Below are 17910 nucleotides of genomic sequence, written 5' to 3'. Positions count from 1 at the left end.
CAGGACTAATTGGCAAATTGCCGCCAGTGATATCGTCACAGCTTGTTAATGTATCGATACTCAATAGGGTTCAGATGTGGAAAGACGCAAATATGTTGCTGACACAGGGCACTCACGACAGTGAGTCTCTCTGGAAAGAATACTCAGTCTTCCAAGGGCGACCACACCCTTAACAGGCGGTGCATGATAAACGCTAGTGTCCTTTCTAGTACACGCTGATCTGACCTAACTTTCCTATCAAGCCCTCTGCACTGGGTTTCATCTTACTGTGATTTTTGCATCTGAAGTTCTGGGACACCCGTCCTGGAAGGAGAACGGAGCGTGGTGCAAAGTGGTGCTCGGGAGGGAAGGAAGCATATGGTATCAGCTCACTGCTACCGCTGTGGAGATCAGCCTCTGGCTCCTCACGTGTAAAAAGGAGATAATTTTAAGATTTTTTTTTTTACCCCTATTAAGGGGCTCAATAGGAAAGGCTTTTCGCATCACTTCTGGCACGGTGACCCGCTCCCCCCCCCCCCCCCCCCCCAAGGAGTCGTCTCTTGACGGCCTCCCCGAGCTCCTGGCGCCCACCGCGGCGTCCTCGACCGCCACGTCGCCTCCCTCACCCTCCCGACACCAGGCTTTCTCGGACGCCGCCGCAGCCGCCGCCGAATGTTAGGTACCCGGCTCACCGGGCCGCGCCCCACACCGCCTGAGCCATGCGATTGGCTGCCGCGGGCGCCCGTCTTCGCCGGCTGCTGCCGATTGGTCAAGTTGGGCGGTAGGGGGCGGGCCTCGCGGAGCATAGGAAGGGCGGGGACCCGGATGTGTGTGCTGGCGGCGGCGGCAGCGGCAGCAGCGGCGGCGGCGGCCGAAGAGCTACAGTGCGGAGCTGAGAGGCCTATGGATGAGGAGGACGCGGCGGCCCCGGTAGGTAGGCGGGGACCGGGGGCAGGGTCCCGGAGGGAGGACGCGGTCTCTGCGGATCTCCAGGCTTGGGGGGGGGGGGTCCCCCAGGCGCAGGGGCGGGGCGGGGCGAGCGTGCAGGCGGCTCCGGTCCCGGGCGTGCCTCCTCCCCTACCTGGTGCAGGGCCTGCGGAGACCGGGCGGAGCCGCCCTGACAGGTCAAGGCCCCGGATGGCCCCCGGGTCTCCCCGGAGCGACCTCACGGTGCTGACGCAGCTCCGGGACCGAGCGCGGTGGCTGCTGGTCGGTGCCGAGGCTACCGGGGTCTCCCAGATTAGATGCCTTCAAGTCCGGGGCTCCCGCGTCTACCTGGGTTCAAGTCTTGGCTCAGGGCCCAGGAGAGGGACTCCCAGGGCTGTGCCCGCCACAGGTGTCTGCTCTTCCGGAGCTTGGGGTGCCCTGTAGCTCCCGCGGTAGCGTCCTAATGGTGCGCGTTGGACCTGAACTCAGCGTCATAGCCTAGGCTTGCTAAGCACCTACTGTGTGTAGGGCATTGTGCCAGGTGTTTGGGGGATGGGGAGACAAGATTTCTCCATCGTTTCTCCCACTCTCTGGCCCTCTGGGACATTTTGTTCATTCATTCATATACTGGCCTTGCGTGTTTTCTAAATGGCGAGAGAGCCTCTCTCGATTTTCTCTCCTTTACTGCTGCCATTTTCTTGGCTGCCACCCTCTGAACTGCAGTTGGGAACGAGAGTTAGGATCTGCTGAGTTTTTTGTCTTTGTTTTATCTTTTGTTTGAGACAGGGCCTCACTAGGTAGATAGCCTTGGCTGGCCTGGCAGACGCTATGTAGACCAAGGTTGTTGTAGAACTCACAGATCCATTTGCCTCTGTGGATTAAAAAAGTGCTGGGATTATGGGCAGGAGAGAAAGCTCTGCGATTAGGAGCGTGAGCTTCAGGCTGGGCGGTCGTGGCGCATTCCTTTAATCCCTGCACTGGGAGGCAGAGGCAGGTGGATCTCTGTGAGTTCCAGGCCAGCCTGGTCTACATAGTAAGTTCCAAGACAGCCAGGGCTGTTACACAGAGAAACCTTGTCTCAAAAAACAAAACAAACAAAATCGTGCCGTTTCTTGTTTAAAATTCCTTAGAAGTTTCTCATTTACCCTTGAAGTAAATTTAAACTCCTGACTATGGACAGACTCTTGCCTTGTCTGTTCTTTTTGTTTTTGTTTTTGAGATGGGGGTTTCTCTGTGTAACAGCCCTGGCTGTTCTTGAATTTGCTCTGTAGACCAGGCGGGCCTCAAACCCCAAGTGCTGGGGTTAAAGACGTGTGTGAACCGCGACACCCGGCCTCTTTCTCCTATTCTTAGTCACTTTCCGTATATGCCAGTGACTCTGGCCTTCTTTATCTACCATGACACCTTTCTTCTCCTCACAGACCTGCGGCTTGTCTGTTGCCTCTTCCCAAAAGAATACTTTTGTACTGTGACACTGCCTGCCTCTCTCCCATGCTGCAGCCCCGCAGAGACCGCCCCTGTCCACTCTTTGTTGTTACATCTCTGTGTTTTTTCTTCCCCCGATTGAAATGGTCACTTGGGCTTATTATCTGTCATGGTCCTTCATGCCTGTGAGAGTGGAAAAGAGATCAAGAGCCCCATCAGCCTTGCTCCCAGCTTTGTTCCTCGCTCCGGCAGTGCGCGCGCACGCATGGCAGAAGGCCCGACAACGTTTCTATTGACTGAGTGGCTGAGGCCTGAGCTCTGAGATGCATTTGGACACTGGGCCTCCAGTGTGCTCAGGACCGAGCAGGCTGAGGTACTCAGCTGAGGTCACTTCTCCACCATTTCTCTTCCCTTAGATTTGTTCTCATGAACAAGATGGATGACCTCAACCTACACTACCGGTTTCTGAATTGGCGAAGAAGGATTCGGGAGATCCGAGAGGTCCGGGCATTCCGCTATCAGGAGAGGTTCAAGCACATCCTTGTGGATGGCGACACTTTGAGGTGAGGGTAGGGGGAATGGTCCCACGTTGACCCTTTTCCAGGTCTTAGGCAGGGAAACAAGTGTTTGAGAGAGAGAGAGAGAGAGAGAGAGAGAGAGAGAGAGAGAGAGAGAGAGAGAGATATCAGGCTGTTGTTGTTTTAATTTGTTTGTTTGGTGTGTGTAGCGGGCGTGGCTGTTCAGGGTGAACTTGGTGGAGGGTGGTTCTCCTCCATAGGTCAGGTGGGCCCAGGGACCTAACTCTGGTCAGTAGGCAACTGCTTCTGTACACTGAGCCGTCTCGCTGGTCTTTGATTTGTTTTTTGAGGCAGCCAGGCTGTCCTAAGTTAACTTGCAGGCCTTCTCAGTTTCCCAAGAGCTGAGATTGCAGGCAAGTCCTCCCTCAGTCTGGCAAGGAAAGGGGCCAGAAAGGGCCTGTTCCGATTTGGACATTCCCCGTGGCAGGTATAGGGGCTGCCACGATCCACCCAGACAGTGGATCTGTGTGGCTTGAGTCCCCTTCTGCCTACATTTCAAGACTGAAGGGAGGGGCCTTCTGTAAGACCCTGCCTGGGGAGTGCCAGCCCTGTAGTGGGTGATCACCCACTCTGTTCTTTTCAGCCTTTTGGTTTGTATTTCTCTCTCTCTTTCTCTCTCTCTTTTTTTTTTTTTTTTTTTTTTGTCTTGAGCCTTCTCTGACTCCTTCCTGCCTACACCAGATAGTAAAATGAAAGGAAAGGAACTAGCACGCCTGAGGGGAGGAGTGACTCTTCCAGGTGGAAGGCTTTGACAGGCTCCTCTGAGGATAGGCCGAAGCCAAGGGCCAGAGTTGCAGTGGGAGGGATTGAGGTTAGACAGCGCTGTGGGACCCCCTCAGAAGCAATTAAGGAAGGCTTAATTTTTTTTCCTAAAAATGAAGTAGGCTGTATTGACCTAGGGTGGGTTGGACCCTGGCTGTAAGCAGTGGGAAGGGTGGATGACCTTTATTTTAAACACATTGGTGGTTTGCCTGCGTGTATATCCATGTGAGAGTGTCAGATCTTGGAGTTACAGGCAGTTGTGAGCTGTCATGTGGGTGCTGGGATTTGAACTGGGGTCCTTTGGAAGAGCAGTCAGTGCTTTTTTTGTCTGTTTGATTTTCTTTTCTTTATTTTTTTAGATTTATTTATTATGTATACAGTGCTCTGCTTGCATGTACTCCTGCAAGCCAGAAGAGGGCGCCATACCACATTACAGATGGTTATGAGCCACCATTGAACGGAGGACCTTTGGAAGAGCAGGCGGCGGCGCTCTTAACCACTGAGCCATCTCTCCAGCCCTGTTTTTTTTTGTTTTTCAAGACAGGGTTTCTCTGTGTAGCCTTGACTGTCCTGGACTCACTTTGTAGACCAGGCTGTCCAGGAACTCACAGCGATCTGCCTGCCTCTGTCTCCCTAGTGCTGGGATTAAAAGTGTGTGCTACCACCAAGCCTGGCTGTGTGCAGATGAAGTACTTTAAACAAACAAACAAACAAACAAACCAAGATTTATTTATTGTGTACACAGTGCTCTGCCTGCATGTACACCTGCAGGCCAGAAGAGGGCATCAGATCTCATTACAGATGGTTGTGAGCCACCATGTGGTTGCTGGGACTTGAACTCAGGACCTTTGGTAGAGCAGTCAGTGCTCTTAACCTCTGAGCCATCTAGCCTTCACAAGGTTGGGGTTTGGAGTACTGTGACTTCCTCCTGACACCTGGGCTTGCCTGCTAATAGAACTTTCCTGTATTCCTTTAGTTACCATGGAAATTCTGGTGAAGTTGGCTGCTACGTGGCATCTCGACCCTTGACCAAGGACAGCAATTATTTTGAGGTGATCATGCATTAGGTGTGCAGAGTTGGGGGGCTGGGTGTGGTGATGGGAGGCAGTGAGGAGTGAGGACGTCACTCTCCAGGGAGGTCTGGGCTCATGACCGGGCCTTTTACGCTTTCCGTCGGGACTCTCGATCTGAGAGACAGGTGCCATGGAGGCCCATCACCCTTGTCCCTGTGCTCTGAGGTCCCATTGCCTATGCAGATTGTGACCCATGTGTCACTTGCCTAGTCCTAGTGCAGTGGTTCTCAACCTTCCTAATTCTGTGACCCTTTAACCCATGTTGTGGTGACCCCCAACCATAGAATTATTTTGTTGCTCCTTGATAACTTTAACTTTGCTACTGTTATGAATTGTAATATAAATAAATATGTTTCCGGTGGTCTTGGGCCCTGAAAGGGTTGTCTGACCCTCAACAGGGTTGTGGCCCACAGGTTGAGGGCTGATGTCCTAATTGAAGCCCAGAATTGATTCTGTGCTTGACATCATCATCATCATTATTTATTATTATGTACACAGTGCTCTGCCTGCATGTACACCTGCAGGCCAGAAGAGGGCATCAGATCACATTACAGATGGTTGTGAGCCACCATGTGGTTGCTGGGAATTGAACTCAGGACCTCTGGAAGAGCAGCCAGTGCTTTTAACCTTTGAACTATCTCTCCAGCCCCCTATTACTATTCATTTTAAATGCCTGTGTGTGGGTGTGTGTGTGCATATGAATATAGTGCCCACGGAGACTAGACATTAGAAGTGTCAGATCCCCAAGGACTCTTAGCCTGCCATAGTGTTGCACACCTTTAATCCCAACACTCAGGAAGGAGAGGCAGGCAGATCTCTGAGTTTGAGGCCAGCCTGGTCTACAGAGTGAGTCCAAGACAGCCAGGGCTGTTATACAGAGAAACCCTGCCTTTAAAAAAACTATTAAAAAAAAAAAAAGAACAATTGCCCGAGTAACCACAGTAAAGGGCCTGTTCTCCCCTCTCGCCCCCATCATCGGGTCCTCCCCTCTCGCCCCCATCATCGGGTCCTCCCCTCTCGCCCCCATCATCGGGTCCTCCCCTCTCGCCCCCATCATCGGGTCCTCCCCTCTCGCCCCCATCATCGGGTCCTCCCCTCTCGCCCCCCTCATCGGGTCCTCCCCTCTCGCCCCCCATCATCGGGTCCTCCCCTCTCGCCCCCATCATCGGGTCCTCCCCTCTCGTCCCCATCATCGGGTCCTCCCCTCTCGTCCCCATCATCGGGTCCTCCCCTCTCGTCCCATCATCGGGTCCTCCCCTCTCGCCCCCATCATCGGGTCCTCCCCTCTCTCCCCATCATCAGGTCCTCCCCTCTTGCCCCCATCATCAGGTCCTCCCCTTTCTCCCCATCATCGGGTCCTCCCCTCGTCCCCATCATCGGGTCCTCGCCTCTCTCCCCATCATCGGGTCCTCCCCTCTCTCCCCATCATCGGGTCTCTTCTCTCTCCCCATCATCGGGTCCTCCTCTCTCGTCCCCATCATCGGGTCCTCCCCTCTCTCCCCATCATCGGGTCCTTCCCTCTGCCCCCATCATCGGGTCCTCCCCTCTTGCCCCCATCATCGGGTCCTCCCCTCTCTCCCCATCATTGGGTCCTCCTCTCTCTCCCTATCATCGGGTCCTCCCCTCTCTCCCCATCATTGGGTCCTCCCCTCTCGGCCCCAGGTCTCTTTGGGCAGAAGTCCACCCTTGATCGCCCTTTTCCTGTCTTCTCCTCTACAAGTTCATTGTTTTCTGTCCCTGTGAACTGTGTCCTGTTCTTTCCAGGTATCTATTGTGGACAGTGGCGTCCGGGGCACCATTGCTGTGGGGCTGGTCCCTCAGTACTACAGCTTGGATCACCAGCCTGGCTGGCTGCCTGACTCTGTAGCCTACCACGCTGACGACGGCAAGTGAGTGGTCCTTCTGTGGGGGTGAAGTCTGCAAGCGAAGGATAAGCTACCTCTGAGTGGTTTTCTCCACTACTTCCTGTCTTGGGCCTTTTTCATAAATGTAATTAGGTAAGCCACCCTTGCTGGGGTGTGGACGTCAGGGACACAGGAGGATACGGTTAGGAGTGGAGCTACTGAGAAGGTGCTGGGGAGGAATTGCAGCAGATACCATACTCCTGCCTTGTGCCACTCTCTCCGCAGGCTGTACAATGGCCGAGCCAAGGGGCGGCAGTTTGGGTCAAAGTGCAACTCTGGGGACCGGATCGGATGTGGCATCGAGCCTGTGTCCTTTGATGTGCAGACTGCCCAGATCTTCTTCACCAAAAATGGGAAAAGGGTGAGCGGGCAACTCCAGGGAGGGTCAAGTGGCCAGAATCTGCCTAAGGGTTGTAAGAGTGAGAGGGACCGTCTGCTGGTTCCCTTCCTAACCCCTGTCTAGACACTCCCCTGCCTGCCTTATCACAGGCTTAGCGGGGCAGCTGGGGCACAGCTCTATGACTCGGAGGGAAAATTTCAACAAACAAAAGCACGGGAGGGCTTGTGAATGTAGCTGAGGTGGAAGCCAGCATGTGTGGCTGATGTGCTTGACGTTATGTTTGGTCCTCAGCACCACATAAGCGGGTCACACAGGACATGAAGGTGGGAGAATCAGGGGTTCAGAGTCATTCTCGCTCCAAAATGAGTCGCAGGACAGTTTGGTCACATGAAGCACTATCTTAAAAAAAAAGTTTTCTTTCAGGATGTGGCCCTGAGAGGCTACGCATGCTCCTGCACAGGACCCTAACCCACGCCTGTGCGTCTAAGCAACACTAAGTGTGACTGTGGGTTTAGAGAGGCACACTCCTTAATCCCAGCACTCAGGAGGCAGAGGCAGGTGGATCACTGTGAGTTCAAGGCCGGCCTGGTCTACAGAGTGAGTTCCAGGATAGCCAGGGCTACACAGAGAAACCCTGTCTCGAAAAAACAAACAAAACAAACAAACAAACGAAACAAAGAAAATCACATGAAATTATCAAGGAGGGGCTGGAGAGATGGCTCAGCAATTAAGAGCACTGGCTGCAGAGGACCCAAGTTCAATTCCCAGTACACACATGGCAGCTCACAGCTGTCTGTAGTACCAGTTCCAGGGGATCTCACACAGACACACATGCAGGCAAAACACCAGTGCACATAAAATCAAAATAAAAAATTTAAATGTAAAAAAGGAAAGATAATGGTGCAGCTGTGTTAAGTGGCAGGTCTCAAGGGGTTTGATTTGAGTATTGGGGGATGAGGGGGGGACCATGTGTACTTTGCAGCCTTAGCAGATGTGCCTTGGTGCCACAGGTGCTCGCAGAGGACTTGGCAGTGAGTCTGGAGGCTGAGGCTTGCCTTCCAGCTCCATGTAATTTGGCAATGAATACTTAGCAAATCTTAAAACTCTACTGAGCCTCTTTTTCCCTTAGCTCTGTGCGTCTGTGCGTGTGGACGTGATGAGTTTTGGTTGCATCATCTTGGAGGTGCCCTTTTGAGACCTGGCTGAGCTCTGGAAGAGTGACCCCCGTGGCAGCTCCCTCCTCTCTCCCTGTGCTGCAGGTGGGCTCCACCATTATGCCCATGTCCCCGGATGGGCTCTTCCCGGCAGTGGGTATGCACTCCCTGGGGGAGGAGGTGAGGCTGCACCTCAACGCTGAGCTGGGCCGAGAGGATGACAGCATCATGATGGTGGACAGTTACGAAGACGAGTGGGGCCGGCTGCATGACGTCAGAGTCTGTGGAACTGTAAGTCAAAGGAGGAGCACGTGTGGTGTCTGAGCACACTGGCATCGCTCACGAGGAGCATCGTACTCCCTCCCTTAATCAGTCTTTGAGACCGGATCTCATTGTGTAGCCCAGGCTGGCCCGGAACTCAAACCTGCCTCTGCCTCCTGAGTGCTGGGACTAAAGGTGTGTCACCAAGCCTGGCTCTTTTCTTTCTTTCTTTCTTTCTTTTTTCTTCCTCGAGACAGGGTTTCTCTCTGTGTAGCCTTGGCTGTCCTGGGCTCGCTTTGTAGACCAAGCTGGCCTCGAACTCACAGCGATCCGCCTGCCTCTGCCTCCTGAGTGCTGGGATTAAAGATGCACGCCACCACGCCTGCTCTTTTCTTTATCTTGATATGGCTCAGGAATGTTGCTTAGGCCTTGAGTTTGCATTCTGCCCACCTTGGCCTCTGGAGTAGCGGTACAGTACAGTGTGTGGCTGTGGGAAAAATAGCCTGAGGCCTTGACATGGTTCCCAGGGTCCAGAGCTGTATTCTGAGTAACTGCCTTCCTCTTTTGTCTTCGTTTGGGAGCTCAGCCTGGTGGTTGATTCCCAGGTGAAGTGGACGCTCCCTTCTGCAGGGTCTCGCCCCTCAGTGTCTGAGGGCTAATGTGGGAGCCCATTGCTTGTGCTTCTGTTGTGGCCAGATTCAACTCAGCTGAGCTCTCTAGTCAGAGCGGAGGAACACACGTGGGAGAGGATTTCAGGAGTTGGTGGTGGTTTGGTGGTGGTGGTGTGTGTGTTGCTGGATATTGAGCCTTTCACATGCTAAACAAGACCCTTACCATAGGGTCTTACTAAGCTGCTCTGCTGGTTCTGAGCTGGTTTGTAACCCAGCCCGGTCTTGAACTTTGAACTCACAGGCCTCTGCCTCCAAGTAGTAAGGATCGCAGGCCTGCCCCCGGCCTAGCTTTGGGGATCTTGAACACAGTGCAGCGTCAATATCCTCTGGCTTTTTGTATAAGGTGACAAGACAGATGGATGAGGGTCAGGGAGGATCTTGCTGCCTCCAAACTTGCTTTCAACCCTTCTCCCCAGACCTGCTGTAGCGTCTCTCTGTCTTTCTTGGAATGCGTGAGAGGTGGGTCCTCCAATCTGTCCTCTGCACCTCTTGCTGCTGGGACGGAGCCTGACTCTGCTCTCTGAGATTGCCCTCCTCCACTTGGATACCTAACGAGCCCCCTCCTTGCGCCTGGCCTTTCCTCCTCCTTGCTGCAGCCTGGCCTTTCCTTCACCCCTTGGCCTTCTCACCTCTATGCCGGTGGTTTCAGATTAGCCTGTGATAGGAAAACAGAAGGAGTGGGGCATGGGCGTGGGTTTGCGAGCAAGACCTTTCCTTGTGGAGCTCGAGGTAAATTGAGCTTAGAGACTGTGCGCCCTCCTGCTGTCCTGATGCCCGGCTTCTTTTCTGGGGTGCCCTGGGGAACGGGGCTGCGCTGGTTGTAAGCCAAGGTTCACGTGCTCACCCCTTGACTCACTGCTCCTCCTCTTCCTCTTCTCATGTCTTTTTTTTTTTTTTTTTTTTTGGTTTTTCAAGACAGGGTTTCTTTGTGTAGCCCTGGCTGTCCTGGACTCGCTTTTGTAAACCAGGCTGGCCTCGAACTCACAGAGATCTGCCTGCCTCTGCCTCCCCTTCTTCTGTCTTCTGACAGCATCTACAGAGTTGAGCTTGGGCCTGAGCCAGGGCCATATTCCTGCGCTCGGCTCTGACCTCCCCTCAAATGTTCTCCTGGCATCCTTTCTCTGTGAGGACCTGTCCCCACGCCACCCCCAGCTCCTCCATGGCAACTTTTCTAATTGAGGTGGGACCCTGCAGACACTATAAATAACCTACCTTCCTTCCTTCCTTCCTTCCTCCTCTCAGCGCCTCAGTTAAGCATAGCTGCAGAGTTTGGGTGTCTTCGTACCCTCAGCCTAGGACAGCTGGCAGATGGGCCTACTGCACGTGAGCACGGGCTTCTCTTCAGTGCACTCGGGCAGCTCTTGGTTTGCTTCAAGACAGTCTCATATGTAGTCGGTCTGCCCTGGAACTCACTACTTAGCCCAGGCTGGCCTTGAACTTGTGACAATCCTACCTCAGCTCCTGAGTACTGAGGTCACAGATGTGAGCTATCATGCTTGGCTAGTCAAGAGCCAGTCTCTTTGTGTGTGTGTGTGTGTGTGTGTGTGTGTGTGTGTGTGTGTGTGTGTATGTGTGTAACGTGTGTATGTGTGTGTGTTACGTGTGTATGTATGTGTATGTATGTGTATGTATGTGTTATGTGTGTGTATATGTGGAAGTCAGAGGACAGATGTGGGAACTGCTTTTCTCCCTCTATCATGTTGGTTGCAGGGATTGAACTGTGGTGGTCAGACTTGGCAGCAGGTCCCTTCACCCAGTGAGCCACTCTGCAGCATGAGGGGGATCTTTTTTTTTTTTTTTAATTTATTTATTTAATGTATATGGATACTTTGTCTACATTACATCTACACACCAGAAAACTGCATCAGACAGTTGTGGGCTGCCATGTGGTTGCTGGGAATTGAACTCAGGACCTTCGGAAGAGCAGTCGGTGCTCTTAACCACTGAGCCATCTCTCCAGCCCATAGGGGGGGAAAATCTATTGAAGGACATACATCCTTTTAGTTTTGCCAGCTGTCCCATCTTTCAAACAAAGATAACTTGCTGGGTTTCCTTCATCTTCTGTTCTTTAGTGTGTCCACTGTATTTCTAATCAGAGTGTGCTGTCCCAGAAGGACCCAGAGAGTCTCCCTCCAAAGGTGACTGCTAGGCGTTTTATTCTTTGTCACTCATTCACTCCCCTTGTCACTCACTCTCAGCCCTTGTCACTCACTCTCAGCCCTTGTCACTCACTCTCAGCCCTTGTCACTCACTCTCAGCCCTTGTCACTCACTCTCAGCCCTTGTCACTCACTCTCAGCCCTTGTCACTCACTCTTACCCCTTGTCACTCACTCTCAGCCCTTGTCACTCACTCTCACCCCTTGTCACTCACTCTCAGCCCTTGTCACTCACTCTCAGCCCTTGTCACTCATTCTCAGCCCTTGTCACTCACTCTCAGCCCTTGTCACTCATTCTAATCCCTTTCACTTCACTCTCAGCCTGTCACTCACTCTCAGCCCGTGTCAAACCTCAATCTACCTGTCACTCACTCTCACCCCTTGTCACTCACTCTCACCCCTTGTCACTCACTCTCAGCCCTTGTCACTCACTCTCAGCCCTTGCTGCTATGGACCCTGCCCTTGGATCCCCAGGCACCTTCCACCCTGGAGCGTGGTCTCGGTGAGGTGTAAGAACTCTGAAGATGCGGGCAGTGGCGACACATGCCTTTAATCCCAGGACTCGGGAGGCATAGGGAGGTGAATCCCTGTGAATTTGAGGCCAGTGTGGTCTACAGAGTGAGTCCAGGAAGTCCAGGAGGGCTACACAGAGAAACCCTGTCTTGAAAAACAACAACAACAACAGAACCCTGAAGACTTGGGAATGCCTCATTTAAGCTTTTTTTTTTTTTAATTTATTTATTAATTATGTATACAGTGCTCTGCTTACATGTATACCTGCAGGCCAGGAGAGGGCATCAGATCTCATTACAGATGGCTGTGAGCCACTGTGTGGTTGCTGGGAATTGAACTCAGGACCTCTGGAAGAGCAGTCAGTGCTCTTAACCTCTGAGCCATCTCTGCAGCCCTTCCTCCCCGCCTTTTTTTGGTTTTTCAAGACAGATAGACCAGGCTGGCCTCAAACTCACAGACAACTGCCTACCTCCCCAGTGCTGGGATCACAGGTGTGCGCCAGTACGGCCAGCTCTAAGGTTTTTTAAAAGGACATAGGTGATTTTCCAGTTGGGATTATTGTTTATTTATTTATTCATTTACACATGTGCACATGTCATGGCATGCCTGTGGAGATGAGAGGTTAATTAGCAGGAATCCGTTCCTTCTGCCACTGTTTGGGTCTTGAGAGGGTCCAGCTCCGGTCATCAGGCTTGGCCGCAAGTGCCTTTACCTGCTGAGCCATTAGGTTTCAGACAGCACAGCACGTGCACCCATATTTCCAGACATTCTCTTGTTCTATAAAGAGCAGCAGTCCCCGATGAAAGAGAAGGGCTTGCTTCAGTTGTCAACAGCTAACGAATAGGAAAAGCGGCTCAAGCAATGAGTCCTGGACCCGGCTGTGGCCTTTTTGATAGTTTAATATTGATGGTACTGACTTAAGATTTTTCAATTATGAGGACGTGACAACTGTATGCATTTCAGTAGAAGCTACACTTCAGATTATTATTATTACTACTACTATTCCTACTTCTTAAGTAGGGTCTCACTTTGTAGCCCTGGTTGGCCTGGACCCCTCTATGTAGACCTCACAAGGACCTTCCAGCCTGTTTCCTGAATGCTGGGATTAAAGGAGTATGTCACCCTACCAGGTTGTACTTCAGATTTTGAAGTTTGAGGGAGCTCGGTGCTGAAACACTTCCCCTACATGCATGAAGCTCTCATTCATTTTATCCCCAGTACTACAAGGGGGAAAAGTAGGTTTTGATTTTGTTGTTTTGTTTTTTGAGACAGGGTTTCTGTGTAACAGTCCTGGCTGTCCTAGCACTCACTCTGTAGCCAGGCTGGCCTCGAACTCAGAGATCACAGCCCAGCCAGGGCTCGCTCTTCTTTCTTTCTTTTCTGGGCTGGTCTTGATTTAATCCTCAGGCCTCCACCTCCTGGTCTACCGCAGGGTTTCTCATCACACCTGCTTTGTATGATAGCTGGGGATTGAACCCACGGCTTCCTGAATGCTAGGCAGATACTGCCAGCTGAGCTACAGTCCCTACCTGCCTGCCTGCCTTGGTGTCTTGTCTGTGTGTGCATCTTTGTGCCGTGTGTGTGCATCTTTGTGCCGTGTGTGTGCCTGCTGTCCTTGGAAGCCGGAAGAAGCAATGACTCCCGTGGAACTGGAGGTACAGTGGCTGTGACCCAACATGTGATTGCTGGGAACTGAACTCTGGGAGAGCGGCCAGTGCTTTTACCCTCTGAGCCATCTCTCCAGCCCCTGCTGTAGCTCTTCTTGAGTGATGTCTTCCCCTGCCTGCTGTGGCCTCAGTTTGCCCTCCTTTTAGAGGAGTCCCAAGTTCTCTCGCCCCAGAGGGCTGAGGACGGTGAGGACGGCTGCTGTCCCCAGGCCTACAGGCGAGGTTCTGTGTGGAGAGGGCTGAGGGTGGTGAGGATGGCTGCCGTCCCCGGGCCTGCAGGCGAGGTTCTGTGTGGAGAGGGCTGAGGACGGTGAGGACGGCTGCTGTCCCCAGGCCTACAGGCGAGGTTCTGTGTGGAGAGGGCTGAGGACGGTGAGGATGGCTGCCGTCCCCTGGCCTGCAGCCAAGGTTCTGTGTGGAGATGGTTGTGGGGTCGTTTGTACATTTGGTTGAACTGATCTTGTCTTTGTCGCTCTTCATGGCTCTTGACAACTCCTTATGGTGGCAGCTTTGGTACAAAGAGGGAAGGGACCCTCCCCAGGCCCAACTCAAGAGGAGTCTGTGCTGGGGCCTGAGCTGGGAGCTTGTACTTGGCTCCTGTTTCAGCTATTTCTGGGCTCCTTTTGAGAAGAGTGAGGGTCTCTTCTGGTTAGAAGTGGGAGAGTTAGGACCAGCGAGAAAGCACAGGAGGGGCATGGAGTGCAACTGCACTGACCACCGAGTGGTGGTCTGCAGTCCACTGGAGTAGGGGGATGGGGTACCTGAGGCTCTCAAGGAAAAGGTTCCCTCTGCCCTGAGCTAAGGTGCACAGGACGGGTAACTGGCTGTAGCTAGCTCTCGACTATTGTGCACAGTCCTTGCGTTTGATAACCAGCACTAACACTATCCAACCTGGTTGGCCCAAGGCTTCTAGCGGGAGGCACAGGCTGAGAGGCCTCGTCCATTGGGATTGGTATTTCTCATTTCCTGGTAGAGTATGTGTTTTCATCCACTGGTTACATCAGGCCCCATTGACACCCTGATGATTTTTCTCTACCTACTTTTGAAGCTACAAAGTTTTATTCCCATTGCACTGAGGAAGCAGGTAAGGCTTATGGAGATGAACGAATGATGTGCAAGCTTAGTGCAACTGAGCGACGTTAGTTAGGGTCTGAATGGGTCTTCAGACTAAGAGCCAACCGAGGCATAGACTGAAGGACCAAGCCTACAGATCGCAGCAAGTGGAACTCTAGAAGCCAAACCTACAGGCTCCCAACAGTGGTACCCAGACTCTGGCCTCAGTGCTGAAGGCTCAGGAGGGCTTGCTGGGAGCAGGAGAGCAGCCTATGATTTGGGGTGGGAGGCTCGAGGCCGGATAGTTCCTCCCTTGAAGAGGGCCTGCTGCTCAGGGCCACGGTGTCAGCAGCCTGCCTCGGTGCTCCTCAGGGGCCAGTGGGTGTGCGTTGAAGTTGCATATCAGGGCAGGCCATCCTCATGGCCTCTTGGCCTTAGGAAGGCAGGATGCCGCAGCTGAGGGTGAGGGAACGGTTGGGCGGGTTTTTCCCAAGGATCAGGATCTGGTTGGGCTGTCTTTTGGCCATGGAACTAGAGAACACCCTGTTTCCAACACAGAGGCCAGTTGGATAGAATGGGTCAAGGGCAGCTGTGGTTCCTCATGCGGCTCTGTAGTGCTGGGTGGAGAGTGGGTCATCGGCTGCTTGATAGATGAAATCAGTAACACTTCTGGCTGGGGAGGCGTTGACCTGGTGGCTCCCATGCACCTCTGGCTTTTCCCCGTCTCCGCCATGTCTTTAGAGTACAGGAGGGTAGACTTGGAGCCTGGAGCTGAGCAGAGGAGGTCTCCATGCACAGATGCCCCAGTCCTTCCTTCATGCTGGTGCAGGCTGGTTCAGGCAGGAATGTTAGTGGGGTGAGGCCGGCTAGGGATTAGTGGGGAGGCCCCAGGGAGCGTGCTTTTTGTAGGGCTGCAGGCCTAAGAGGGTAGAAGAAAGTCTTGAGGGCAGTTAGGTTAATTAAAAGGGGATTAAGGAATCCCAGGATGCTAGGTGGGTGAAAGAGGAGCTGGGCTGAGGCATAGCCCCACTATTACCATGACATCTGATAGGTACAAACTAGATTGGGGGTTGCCACCCTGTTGTGTTCAAGCAAGACCATGTGGGGCTGAGGAGCCGGAAGCCTGTCACTCATCTCCTTTCTCTTAGCTCCACACCCACTGCAGCCTGAGTGTGGGCTGGGAACTGGAGGGAGGGGCTGCCGTTTGTCCTCCTGACCTGTGCTGTCTGTGTGTGACCCCAGTGAGCTCTCTGACAGTGCTGCTCTACACCCTCACGTGGCTCTCCAGCTGCAGGGCAGAGGCCGCTCACACACCCCTTTGTTTCTGGCATCCTTGTCCTCCTCTGCCTGTCTAGAATGTGGGGTCCACTTTTCCTTTAGAGTCCTCTCCCCTTCAGGCCCAGAGAACTAGTACCCAGTGTCCAGGGCGGCATTCACCTGACCCTCGCTCTTGCCCCACAGCTGCTGGAGTATCTGGGGAAGGGCAAGAGCATCGTGGACGTGGGGCTGGCTCAGGCTCGGCACCCACTCAGCACCCGCAGCCATTACTTCGAGGTGGAGATTGTGGACCCTGGAGAGAAGTGCTACATTGCGCTGGGACTGGCCCGGAAGGTGGGCGCAGGCGCGGTGTTTCTCCCCGTGGGCTGCTGGGAGAACATGGGCAAGGGGATGCAGGGGGATGTTCCGAGCTGAGGCCGACCATGGTTCTGAGCTGCTTTAGTGGACACGTTGTGATACTGTCCTGAGTATGTCATCCACCCTGGTCCTGAAACTGAGCCCTTTGCTGTCCTTGCTCCTGTAGCCCGGGTTGCCAGCTGTCTCTGTCGTGTGTGAGGTCACAGATTTCTTTTGTCTTCCTGCTGTAGGACTATCCCAAGAACAGACACCCTGGCTGGAGCAGAGGGTCTGTGGCATACCACGCAGGTGAGTGGAAGCTGCTGGTGTGGAACCTGGAGCACAGGCCACGGGGCCACCGCGCTCCTGCACTCACACTGGCTTCTCCCTGCGGTTTCCAGGCTGCTCAGGCTTTCTCTCCAGGTTGTTTGCTCTCTCTGACTCGGCTCCCCCCAACACCCCCCCCCCTCCCGTGCCTGTCCTGAGACCTGCAGATGCCGTGTTTTCTTTCCTTGGTCTGATTTCCTGCAGAGCTTTCTTGAATACTGAGCCTGGGTGCCTGGAACCCCTCCCTCCCTCCCCCTCTTCCTCCCCTTGTCCCTCCCCCCTTCCTCCCTCTGCTTGCTCATCCACCCTAGGGACCCTCTCCTTCCTTCTGACCAGCTCTTCAGTCAAGTGGACATTGTTCCTTTTTAAAACCTGGAGTCCTTCCTGTGTCTGTCTGTCACCCTGAAGACTGCCGTCAGTCCCTTCACGCGTGTCCTTTCCCCTCCGCAGACGATGGGAAGATTTTCCACGGCAGTGGTGTTGGGGACCCCTTTGGGCCACGCTGCTACAAAGGGGACATTATGGGCTGTGGAATAATGTTCCCCCGGGACTACATTCTGGACAGTGAGGGTGAGTGAGGCTCTGCAGCAGCCAGACCGCTCAGGGCAGTGAGCAGTAGCACAGGAGCTTATGTTTCCTGTTTCCTAGGGGACAGTGATGACAGTTGTGACACAGTGATCTTGTCCCCAACTGCCCGGGCTGTCCGGAACGTCCGAAATGTCATGTACCTGCATCAGGAAGGTGAAGAGGATGAGGAGGAGGAGGAGGAAGAGGAAGATGGAGAAGAGATAGACCAGGAGCACGAGGGCAGGAAGGTGGTGGTAAGTCGAGAGGCTTGGACTTACCCTGGGGTCCTGGGGCTCACAGGAGCTTAAGACACACCCCTCCCCCGGCTTGGAGGACAGCCAGAGCTACACAGAGAAACCTTATCTTGGGGGAGGCTGGGAACAAACAAAAAAGAGCCCAGGCCACACAGCTCTGGCCTGTTTTCCAGCCTCAGCACACCCTCTTGTGGTTGCTTCCCATATCACCCCAAGCGACTCCTAAAGCCTGCCCTGGGAGCTGGGAGCCTTAGCCTGAGGCCGGCCCTGTGCTCCCCACTGCCAGGTCTTCTTTACGCGGAACGGCAAGATCATCGGGAAGAAGGATGCTGTTGTCCCCGCTGGAGGCTTCTTCCCCACCATCGGGATGCTCAGTTGTGGGGAGAAAGTGAAAGTAGACCTGCACCCCCTGAGTGGTTGAGCCGGCACCTGTGCTTCTGCCCTTTGCATCCTCCCTGAGTCTTCCCCCAGGATTTGCTTACCAGCAGGCCCTGGGCCTGAGCCCCAAGAACAGTGTTGACATACATGGGAGGGTCCCCCTTACTTTGGTTAGTGAGCATCTGGATCTCCTTTTACCTCGTGGGGCCCTGGGCGAGTTGGGAGGTGTAAGCCTACCAGCTTCTTTGGGCACGGCACTCTGCCGAGGGGGGAGTAGAGGCAGCCTGACCCTGGCTACCACATCGC

At 53.7% G+C, this 17910-nt stretch overlaps 1 protein-coding gene across 2 annotated transcripts; it reads left to right on the top strand.

The window, feature by feature from the left end:
- Positions 1-819: 819 nt before the first annotated feature.
- On the top strand, positions 820-17669 carry Spryd3 (SPRY domain containing 3). Of its 2 annotated transcripts, none has more exons than XM_051160407.1 (11): positions 820-909; positions 2748-2894; positions 4648-4723; positions 6509-6633; positions 6874-7009; positions 8248-8433; positions 15926-16075; positions 16330-16387; positions 16856-16975; positions 17054-17226; positions 17513-17669. In XM_051160407.1, the coding sequence occupies exons 1-11, from the start codon at positions 887-889 to the stop codon at positions 17645-17647; spliced, it is 1329 nt and encodes a 442-aa protein (XP_051016364.1). In that variant the 5' UTR covers positions 820-886; the 3' UTR covers positions 17648-17669. The 2 variants fall into 2 exon arrangements, with proteins under 2 accessions (XP_051016364.1, XP_051016365.1); XM_051160408.1 differs by having other exon boundaries at positions 833-913.
- Positions 17670-17910: the final 241 nt, after the last annotated feature.

The sequence above is a fragment of the Acomys russatus genome, chromosome 17 (assembly GCF_903995435.1).
Source record: "Acomys russatus chromosome 17, mAcoRus1.1, whole genome shotgun sequence".
NCBI lineage: Eukaryota > Metazoa > Chordata > Mammalia > Rodentia > Muridae > Acomys > Acomys russatus.
This window is presented reverse-complemented; position numbering and strand designations above follow the sequence as displayed.